The sequence below is a fragment of the Capsaspora owczarzaki genome, assembly GCF_000151315.2.
Source record: "Capsaspora owczarzaki ATCC 30864 unplaced genomic scaffold supercont2.7, whole genome shotgun sequence".
Taxonomy (NCBI): Eukaryota; class Filasterea; order Ministeriida; family Capsasporidae; genus Capsaspora; species Capsaspora owczarzaki.
Window position 1 is genome coordinate 388370 of NW_011887298.1, and position 9427 is coordinate 397796.

The 9427-nt window shown below is 52.0% G+C and overlaps 4 protein-coding genes across 4 annotated transcripts; 1 reads left to right on the plus strand and 3 right to left on the minus strand.

Annotated features, from left to right (window-relative positions):
• The first annotated feature begins 286 nt into the window (after nt 1–286).
• CAOG_04623 (hypothetical protein) lies at nt 287–895 on the plus strand. Its single transcript, XM_004347320.2, has 2 exons — nt 287–406; nt 647–895. Exons 1-2 carry the CDS (start codon nt 326–328, stop codon nt 809–811), a joined length of 246 nt encoding a protein of 81 aa, XP_004347370.1. The 5' UTR covers nt 287–325; the 3' UTR covers nt 812–895.
• An 86-nt stretch (nt 896–981) lies between these two features.
• On the minus strand, nt 982–5297 carry CAOG_04624 (Cullin 1). Its single transcript, XM_004347321.2, has 10 exons — nt 5251–5297; nt 4285–4422; nt 4020–4185; nt 3707–3874; nt 3279–3578; nt 1839–3076; nt 1590–1695; nt 1424–1486; nt 1250–1327; nt 982–1151 (listed from the first exon to the last, which is right to left on the minus strand). Exons 2-10 carry the CDS (start codon nt 4413–4415, stop codon nt 1098–1100), a joined length of 2304 nt encoding a protein of 767 aa, XP_004347371.1. The 5' UTR covers nt 4416–4422; nt 5251–5297; the 3' UTR covers nt 982–1097.
• Nucleotides 5298–5422: 125 nt separating this feature from the next.
• Nucleotides 5423–6621, minus strand: CAOG_08799 (hypothetical protein). The gene is made up of 4 exons (XM_011272137.1): nt 6482–6621; nt 6238–6355; nt 5745–5962; nt 5423–5649 (listed from the first exon to the last, which is right to left on the minus strand). The coding sequence occupies exons 1-4, from the start codon at nt 6526–6528 to the stop codon at nt 5613–5615; spliced, it is 420 nt and encodes a 139-aa protein (XP_011270439.1). The 5' UTR covers nt 6529–6621; the 3' UTR covers nt 5423–5612.
• On the minus strand, nt 6544–9140 carry CAOG_08800 (hypothetical protein). Its single transcript, XM_011272138.1, has 5 exons — nt 9007–9140; nt 7805–8808; nt 7454–7682; nt 7033–7326; nt 6544–6914 (listed from the first exon to the last, which is right to left on the minus strand). The coding sequence occupies exons 1-5, from the start codon at nt 9127–9129 to the stop codon at nt 6654–6656; spliced, it is 1911 nt and encodes a 636-aa protein (XP_011270440.1). The 5' UTR covers nt 9130–9140; the 3' UTR covers nt 6544–6653.
• Between the last annotated feature and the right edge of the window lie 287 nt (nt 9141–9427).

Here is a 9427-nt window from a genome sequence, read left to right on the forward strand (position 1 = left end):
GCGCGGGTGAACCCTCAAAGCGGCCATGAGTGCGCTTTGTGCATGCATTTAGATTCTTGTTTTGAATGGACGACGACCGACGACCGACGACCGACCGACGGAGCGATTCAAAGCAAAACCACACAACCTTCCACTTTCCAGCTACACGCCAAACCGCAGCAGCACAACTCGCGCATTGACACTCTCTGATTTCACGTTGAATATTCACAAACCGCAATGTCGCAACAATCAAAACTCGAAAAAGCCGAATAGAATCAAAGAAGGAAACACAAACCAAGAAAAAACCAGCTCATTTCTCAAAACAAAGACAAACCAAACAACCAGAATGAACGTTGACCACGAAATCGGACTGTTGAAGGAGGAGATCAAACGTCTCGGCGCCAAGAACGCCAGCGGCCAGTACTCTGTGAGTCCACAGCTCGGACCGCAGCGTGCAGCATGAGCGAGAGTGGAACGAGAGTGGAACGAGAGAGAGAGCAAACTGGAAGTCCTTTGTGTCCCTCTTTCGCTCGGTCGCCTCGTCCGCGTTCGTGGAGACACATCCGATGTAGTAATCGTGATACCAAACGAGCTGCGATACAACCATGGAGAGGTCGCCGCGAGTGGGTGGAGAAGGATGCTGACTCTGTGTTCAACATTCACTTAGGTCAAGTACGGCGTGCTGTTCAAGGACGATCGTGTGGCCAACATCTTCGAGGCACTGCTGGGCACGCTCAAGAGCGCCAAGAAGCGCAAGATTGTCGACTTCAAGGGCGAGATGCTGCTTCAGGGCGTCCACGACGACGTCGATGTCATTCTGCTGCAAGAATAAACCGTCCTGGAGCGCAGATGATCGTCTCTCGCTCAGGTCATTGTGTGCATCTGGTTCAAAGGAATTGCAGATTTTGAAAGTCCATTGCTTGCTACGAAATACCCCAGTCGTCGTCTTCGAATGAGGACAAGGTTGCGGGTGTTTCCACCAGAAAAAATGCCATCCATATCTTCAAAATGATGCTGTTGCGAAAGGAATCTTGTAGTACAGGTACAACGAAATAGGACAATCAACACATGAGGTGCAGGAAAACACAGGAGCATGGAATGATGAAAGCAAAGACTGCTCAAGCGAGGTACGAGTAGGTGTCGTTCTGATCGGGCAGTCGCTCGAGATACTCCTGTCAAGGAAAAGAAGAGCACTTGTCAGTTTTTCAATGTCGAAGCAAAGCACAAAAAAACACAGATTCTAGCGTCAATGCAACATGCCGTTCCGCACCTTCTCCAAAAGAATGTCGATGCACTTCTTGATGGTCGGGATCTTTGGCTTGAATCGATTGTTCAGTTGCGCAATGACCTGTTTGGAAATTCCATGGGGTGTGTTGACGTGAGTTGCCACAATTGTCTCAAAGGAAACAGAATGAAACAAACAAACAAACAAAACCACTCTTACCTCGTTCATCAACAGAGCATGCTTCAAAACCTTGCGGGTCTTCATGATGCGGACAATAGAGGCCTGCCAATTCAGGTGCACACGCAGCAAACAGCATGCAGAGCAAATGAGCACAGAAATAAGAAGACCACGAGAATTGAAATGCAACCGTCGCGCCAGCGCAAACCTGAATCAAAAGCTTGCGATCTTCTTCGACCGTTTTCTGGGTGTCCTCTTGCTCGGCCTTTTGCTCAGACTTGAGAGGCAGGTTGACGTTGACACGGAGACGTTTGCTACAAGCACCGGCCGAAAATGCAAGTGAGCATCGACAACCGCGACAAACCCAAAATCCCAACAGCCCTAAGTCCGTGACTCCACTCACTCTCTCTAACTCTCACAAGCAAACACACAAACCAACAGAACAACAAGCACACACCTCTTGAAATCAAAGTTGAGCGAAACCTCGGTGGTAGGCGCAAAGTTCTCATCCTCAATCTCGGCGTTCAGCAGCTTGGCCTTGACGAGAACGGCGAGAATACTGCCAAGAAGCGGAAGTGGGAGCAGCGTGGCCTGATGGATGGCCTCCACTGTGAGCGAATCGTTGGTGTTGAAGAGCAGCAGAATGGCCATCTGGTAGGCAGACGCCTGGAGGGTGTACTTGGTCGCACCTTTGCCGTACGAAGTGCGCAGCTCGCCCTTCGACTGCGGGTACAGCCACATGAGCTTGCGACCAGAGTGCTGGTTCTGGTAGAAGGTCGTGAAGCGTTCGAGTGCACGCACGAGGTCGTCGGGGACCGAGAAGGGGGCAGTGTTGCCCTGCAGCGGCCACGCTCCCGAGCCCAAAACCATGATGCTAAAGTCAAGGTTCAGCTTGGTGCTGCTTGCCACAAGATGCTCCTGGAACTTGGAGCTCAGGTCCTTGCTGAGACCAATGTCGTTGAACATGCGGTGCAGCTTGGCCGTGTACTCGTAGCCACACGTCTGCTTGAGCTTGGAAATGAAGGACTCTTCCGCGTCGTCGGACGAGGACACGCCGAGCACGAGACGCTTGGCCAGCATCTTTGTGTAAAACTTTTGAAAGACGTCCTTGTCGTCAATGTACTTGAAGACAACCATAATGTCCTGCTGGAGCTCCTCGAGTTCGTTCTCGTCAGGGTTTTTGCTACCCTTCTTGAGGAGCGCGTCGCAGTAACGCGCCAAGAGCTCAGGGGACTTTGTCGAGGACTTGGCCTTGGCGGTGACTGCATTCGTGTTGACAAACTTGCGACACGCCTTGTCCAAGGCAGCAACAAAGCTCGCATCGCCGCGGAAGGGGCCAGCGACGAGAGCTGCATACCGCTTGTGCACCGCGAGCAGCGTGGTCACGTACTGGGTGGGGTCGTTCAGCGCAGTTTCGCTGCAGCTTTCAATCGCGGACAAGCCTTGCGCCGAAACGTGCTCTTCGAGAATCACTCGGAGCGAGTCCAGTCCGTTGGCAACGCGGGAAAGCACAGTGTACATGCGAGCCAAGTCGTCGACCTGGTTGTGTGACAACAGGTTGGGGAACTCGGCCTGCAAGGTCTCCAGGTGGTTGCTCACCAGAATTTTATCGCAACACTCGAGCAGCGGCTCCCGCGAGTTGATGCTGAGGTAAAGCTGGACGCGGCTTTCTTCCTCTGCGAGCCGGGCCTCAATCTGAACAACAACAAAAAAAAAGAAAAAAAAAAAAGAAAAAAAAAAGAAAAAAAAAAAAGAAAAAAAAAAGAAAAAAAAAAAAAAAGAAAGAAAGAAAAAAAAAAAAAAAAAAAAAAGCGAGCGCCAAGCATCAAGTTCAAAAGTTCATGTGAATGAGAAAAAGGAACAAGAAAAAAAAAGCGACCAAGGCAATTTATCGCACCTTTTTCAGATACTCGGTCACAGGATTCGAGGCCAAAAACTTGGAGCTTTCGGCAGTGTAGAACAGGGTGGTCTGCTCGATAAAACCACTCTCAAAGTACTGCTGGTAAACACCGAGCCGTTGCTTCTTGTAGTCTTCCTCGCCCAGGCCAAGACTGACATAGCAGTCGACAATGTCATGGATGAGACTGGTCTCGATCTTTTCACCGTTGCGCTCACGTTCAATGAGTCGGAAGCAAGCCGCCGTGATTTGCTTGTTGAACGGCAGGAGCAGGTCGTCGCGCCAAGTGACGAGTGCGAGCTGAGAATCAAAGAGAGGGGTGAGCGTGAGCAAAAAAAAAAAAAAAAAAAAAACCCACCAAATTCAACCAGACAACGACAAACAACAGCAAAAAACAAGACGACCCCCGCCCCCGCTCCCGCTCGTACCTTGTAAATCTCGTGGACATTCTTGACGTTTTCTTCAATTTCGCGGCGAATCCAATAGCGATTCAAGTAGGCGAACAGATGATTCAGCACTTTGCTGGCAATCTTGTAGCGGTCCCACTGCTTGTTGAGGTAGCGCAGGAGCGTTTCATCTGAAAGCTCTTTGCAAGCCTGCCAAGAAACAAAACAAAAAACAAAACAGAAAATGAGATGAATCGACAATCGCCAAAAAAAAAAGAACAAGCCAAAAAAAACCCTCTTCCAAACAAGCGCCCTTCCTGCAACCCTTCTCCAAATGCACCAGCATGGACCATACCTCGGAACGAGTTCGCAGGTACTGGCGGAGGTACTCAATCACCCGGCAGTACAAGTCTTGACCGGTGACATGCGCCCCCTTGAAATTGTTCGAGTCGGGCCGACGGGCGTTTCGACTGATATCAGTCGGCAAGGTCCGAGGGGCGGTGCAGTAGTTGTAAATGTTGCTGCGAGCGATGCGCGAGGAACACCAATGGAAATGGAAGTTAAGAGTGGCGCAAAGACAATGGCGAAAAACTCGCATCACCAAAAAAAAGCCTCCTTACGAGTAATGCTTCATGTGGCGATTGTAGTCAATGCCCTGGTCGCTATAGTAGAAGCAGTCCATGCCGGATTGCACATCCGCCCAGACTTCGTCGATCGACTGCGCGCGCGTCGTGTTTGCCAGGTGTGTCATGGTTCTCCTGGCAACAGAAATCCAACCAGATTGAAGAGAGAGTGAGATACATGACAAAAGCAACATCAACAGCGCTCAACACACGATGAGCACGTTTGTTGTTGTGGTGAGCGCGCGGGCAAAAGCTGAGAAACGACAAATACAACAACATTTGAGTTTCATGCAAATAGAACAGCGCGACCACTGGTTCGCCGACTCTTCGAGCCATGCCAAGCAGATCCAAGTGGAAAGACAAAGAGAACGAGAGGTGTACTGCTGCACGAGTGGCTGTCGTGGTGAGGCGTGAGACGGCGAAAGGATCATGGCGACAGCTGGAAAAAGAAGAAAAAAAAAAGAGCAAGTTCAGGCGGACGCTTCGGCTGTTGCTGCAGTCGGACTTGGCTGGATGTGGGGACTGAAGAGGACAGCAGAGCGACCGAAAGAGGGAGGGGAGCGTGGAGGGGGACGAGCATCGAAGGACGAAGAACAAGAAGGAAACAAAAAAAAAAAAAAAGACGGAAAAAAAAAAGCGCGCGTCAGCTCAATCTCAGCTCGGACGCGCGCGCGTGTGCGTCGTCGCAGCTCATCAGTCTACGGCAGGAAGCATCTCAAAGGCGCCATTGACAACATTTGTTGCGTTGGTGCGATGGCGGGCGACGGCGGCAGGTCGGATGGCATCGACCAAGCCTGGCACAGTCAAAAGAAGCACACAGTGCGACTCCAGCCCCCCGAGAGTAGGTGGTGGTAGTTTTGTGTGGGTGGTGCAATAACAGTCCAAGAGCCGCATGGGAAGGAGAGTGCTCGGAAGGAGAGCCGGTGAGGGAAAAGCGCGCGAGTGGATGTGGAACAAACTCACTGGCAAAGAAAGAAATAAAAAAAAAAAAAAAAAAAGAGAAGTGAAGACTGCATAGATTGATTCGGTTGAAAAGGAAGGCATCGTCGTCGCCTAGAATTTGAATTGGACGAATAACACAAGTCAAGGTTTTATGTTGCCAGTAGAGGCGGGAATGGCAGTTTGGTGACTGAGGTGTTGTTCAAGGCTTTATTTTCGTGTTTTTTGTTTGTTTTTGCCTGTTTCGCATGATTGTCGTGCCAGCCGTTCCAAGCACGATGCTCGGCACGTTGCATGGACCTAGATCTCAAATTGCGCACCTCACGAGGAGGGGCTGCCGACCGAAGAGGCACGCTCAATAAATAATAAAGTCATCCCATCGCCTTTCACTCGAGATTGACAAAGTTGGCTTGTAGCTTCTCCCTACGTGGTGGTGCACAGACACAAAGTTTTCATGAGCAATGCAGACCTTCCATCATGAACATCCATCCAATCCACTCCAACCCATCATGATTTACATTTCGCTTTTCAAAAGGCCGAGATTGTCCAAAACGACGCCCAGCTTGCGCTCTTGCTCTGTCTGCATGGTTAGAAATTCGCCCATGTTCTCTGGGGTTGGTCGCGCTTCGCTGGACGGCTGCAGCTCGACCGAGATGTGCTGCGCAACGAGCCGTTCTTGCATGTCTCGAATCACGTCGAGCGACTTGAAAATGTCCTTGGATTGTTTCCCGAACGCCTACCAACAATCCATCCAGAAAGTCAATCAGCATACCAGACCAAACTACACTCAGCGCGGACGCATTGATGTCCTGTGCGATGTTGGGTGTTGCACTGTTACGTGCAGTAAGTCGAACAGCGATTGGCAGCGGTCCGACTCAGCCCGTGCCACCCCCCAATTTCACGCAAAGATGATGCTGCATCCAATGGCTTCTTTTCTCAGACACTTGGGAATTGCTCAGCGACGAAAGGCCGCGGGCGGGCAACGTGAGCTGCACTGCGAATGAAGTTTACCTGCATTTCGCCGCGTTGGAAGCTCAGCGAGACCTGCTCCAGATCAGCCTGCATGCGCCGGAGGACAGTGTCGTCGATAAAGTCGTTGCGCTCTTCCTGCTTGGCGCGCTCATTGTCACTGCAAGCAAAGCAAGCGACGGTCGGGTGAGTTTGAACGATCCCTTCTTCCCTTGCCAGCCTCACAAGCACTCGACACCTATTGCTCAAGACAAGCTGCAGATGGAATGATAAACAGCGCTATTACGGTTTGGATGGGCGAGCTACAGGTGCTGTTGGGCGAATGGAAGCCATGATGTTTCAATCTATTTCAACCTGCCATGAAATACGAATATTGACTGCACTTGCAACAAAACACCACAGCATCCCAAAACATCAGAAACCAAACTGGGAACACAACAAGAGTCAAAAGGAAGCCTTCATCGTCGGCGGCTGCGCGTAACAATGCTATCTTGGCTGCTGGCGAGAACGGTGTCTTGCGAGCTGGCAATCTCGTCTTCTGATTGAGAGACGTCTCCTGCGGCAGCTGCGGACTTGCGAGCGAGTCGGCTCGAAGAACGCGTGCTGCGCTCGGAGGCGTTGCTGGCGAGGCTTTGCACAGACTGAACCGAGGACACGGAGTTTGACGAACGGGTGCGTCGCGTTCGCACAGAGCCTTGTTGTTTGGGTGTGCTGAAAATCTACCAAAACCAGATAAAACAAAAAAGTCAGCATCGAAAAGGAGACAGCACATACGCAGGCGAGAAAAGAGAAAAGAGGAGCGAAAAAACAAAACAAAAACAACAAAATCACACATACATCCGAATCGGAAAACTTGTCCATGGTCGGCGTCATCTCGAGCAACGCGCTTGTGAGGGTCTGGCGAGCTTGCCGCACGCTGCCGTGCTGGGAAGGTTCCTGCTGCGACTGATCAGTCTCCATATCGGACTGAACTGGCGTTTCATCATCCTCATTCTCATTCTCTTCCGATTCGGCTTCGGCTTCGGCGTTGTCGTCCGCGCGTTTTTCGACTTGAGTATCAATGAAAAAGCCGACCTCTGCCTCCTCGTGAGCAGTTTCGGCGCTTTCCGTCGTGGCATGGTCGTCAAACGCCTTGGAGGTTGAAAAAAAAAAGCAAAAAAAAAAAAAAAACCAATGGGGCAATGAGCTAAACCGCGCCGACATACTCCAACTCCAACACCATCAGATCCATCTCGATCAAACAACAACAATACGATACCTGTCGGAGGATTTCCAAATGCTCGTCTGACGCTTCGAAGACGAGGAAGGACACGCAATCACGGACAAGCGCTTTGCGGGTCGTGGTGGTCTCCAGCTTCAACGCGTCAGTGACCGCAGCAAGGAACCCATCGGGTACTCGCAGCCCAGCCAGTCGTGCGCTCAGTGTGGTGACCTCGGCCCCACTCGACTTTGCAAGGCCGACAGCAGCGCGAGCAATGACCAACAACCTGGTTGAGCAGAGCAGGGAGACAAAAATGTGTGTTACCACCAGCGTCAGAATCTCGTGCACTCGATGAATAACAGCGGGGTAGAAACACGCAACACACAAAGCCATTCGCCGTGGCCTCACCGTAAAAAGTCCAAAACGCCAAGCTCTTGTGTGGCTTGAAGCTGAATCACACGGCGCAATATAACAAGAGCAGCTTCACGAGCAACTCTTCGCTGGCTGGGAATGCCACTATACTCGACCAACGACAGCGCGCGCAAGGCATCGGTCGACGCCAAGCCCACGACAGCACTCAAGACGCTCGCAATCTGGTTGGCGACCTTGAGACCAGAGTGGCCATCAACGCAGCCCAGCAGAGAAAACTCGACAAACAGCAAGCAAAGCTCTTGAATGGCTTCGACCGAATCTGCAGCATGCGTCAGATCGCTTTCAGAGCGCACGGTGACGGTGGCGAGTGCTCGTCGAACGACCTCTGCATGACTTTGGCACTGTTGGGCAGCAGCGTTGCTTCCTTTGCGACCAAGATCGAGGGCGTCGAGCCACTGATCACCGTACGCATCTAGCAAATAACTCAGGAACTGATGGGCGGGCTGGGCGGGGCGGTCAAGCGCAAGGCCAATCGTTGACGACGCCAAGCACTCAAAGGCCGCAGTCGTCGTTGGCGCACTGCTCTTGAGCAACTCACTCATCAACGCATGCGCAGCGTCGACTGTGGGGAATGCCAGCAACAATCGGGCAGCGGCCGAGTCAGACTGCTGTTTGTCCACGAGCGTTTTCAGCGATGGCTGCAGGTGCTGAATCGCATTCTGCGCATCCGACTCGCTCAGAAGGTTGAAGTTGTTGCGTTGCTGACTCTTGCTGGCGCCAACGTCAGAAGACGTGGATTCGTGCCGTGCGCGCTTGGACGGCGGCGCAATGGGTGTATCGGCCGCACGGCGCTGAGGTGCTCTTGCGCTTGATGCACCTGCACCTGCACCGTCATGAACAGCAGCAACAACAGCAGTTGTAGTGGCGGTGGCAGGTGCGAGCATCAGTGACTGCAATGTTGCAGCGTGCTTCTTGACTGAGCGAGCGAGCGCTTCGTGCAGCGGGCCAGCCGGCAGCCGACTGATCGTCTCGGCAAGCACCTGTGCAGACAGTACACAAGTGAAGTGGGGGATTGCATCAAGTGAGTCAGCTCAGAGAGCGAGAGAGAGAGAGAGAGAGTAGGGGAGGGGGTTGAGTGAATGAGTGGAGAGAGCACATGGAGCTTCCACCCTCGACTCTTCCCTCTGGTCTATGGGAGTTCCCTGTCGGTGATGGAGGCTGCTGTTGGGTCCACTGACCTTGGTGAGCTTGGAGAGCGACTCGACGGGGACGTCGCCGGCAGACGCGCCGCCGCCAGACAGAGCAGCAGCAGCATTGTTGCGCAGCTTGGCAGCGAGCAAACGCAGAAACTCGGCTTCCATTGGGACTGAGATGAGAGGACTGCGTTCGTTCGTTCGTTAGACACAACACATACATGCACACAGATGCATACAAACACACTATCGGGTTGAGATTGGACGACGAATCAGAATGGCAAGAGCGTTCTGAGTGGAAGCGAGCGAGCGCCCCCGCGGTCTGAGCAATGCAGAATCAAGGAAAATGGTCAAACAAGTAAAATGTATTGGAAGAGAAAAAAACGAACGTAACAATGAAAAAAAAAATACAACAACAACAACAACAGAAAGAGTAGCAATCAGAGGCCGGAAGCGAAAGGAAAAT

Excerpts from the sequence above, each read along its gene's own strand:
- CAOG_04623 (XM_004347320.2), top strand. The coding sequence starts at position 326 with ATGAACGTTGACCACGAAATCGGACTGTTGAAGGAGGAGATCAAACGT. Across the intron at positions 407-646 it reads ACGCCAGCGGCCAGTACTCT|GTCAAGTACGGCGTGCTGTT; the intron begins GTGAGTCCACAG and ends ACATTCACTTAG.
- CAOG_04624 (XM_004347321.2), bottom strand. The coding sequence starts at position 4,415 with ATGACACACCTGGCAAACACGACGCGCGCGCAGTCGATCGACGAAGTC. Across the intron at positions 1,696-1,838 it reads CTCAACTTTGATTTCAAGAG|CAAACGTCTCCGTGTCAACG; the intron begins GTGTGTGCTTGT and ends CGGTGCTTGTAG. Across the intron at positions 1,152-1,249 it reads TCGACATTCTTTTGGAGAAG|GAGTATCTCGAGCGACTGCC; the intron begins GTGCGGAACGGC and ends TTTCCTTGACAG.
- CAOG_08799 (XM_011272137.1), bottom strand. The coding sequence starts at position 6,528 with ATGGCTTCCATTCGCCCAACAGCACCTGTAGCTCGCCCATCCAAACC. Across the intron at positions 6,356-6,481 it reads GTAGCTCGCCCATCCAAACC|TGACAATGAGCGCGCCAAGC; the intron begins GTAATAGCGCTG and ends CTTTGCTTGCAG. Across the intron at positions 5,963-6,237 it reads TCCAACGCGGCGAAATGCAG|GCGTTCGGGAAACAATCCAA; the intron begins GTAAACTTCATT and ends GATTGTTGGTAG.
- CAOG_08800 (XM_011272138.1), bottom strand. The coding sequence starts at position 9,129 with ATGGAAGCCGAGTTTCTGCGTTTGCTCGCTGCCAAGCTGCGCAACAAT. Across the intron at positions 7,683-7,804 it reads GGCGTTTTGGACTTTTTACG|GTTGTTGGTCATTGCTCGCG; the intron begins GTGAGGCCACGG and ends CTGCTCAACCAG. Across the intron at positions 7,327-7,453 it reads ATTTGGAAATCCTCCGACAG|GCGTTTGACGACCATGCCAC; the intron begins GTATCGTATTGT and ends TCAACCTCCAAG.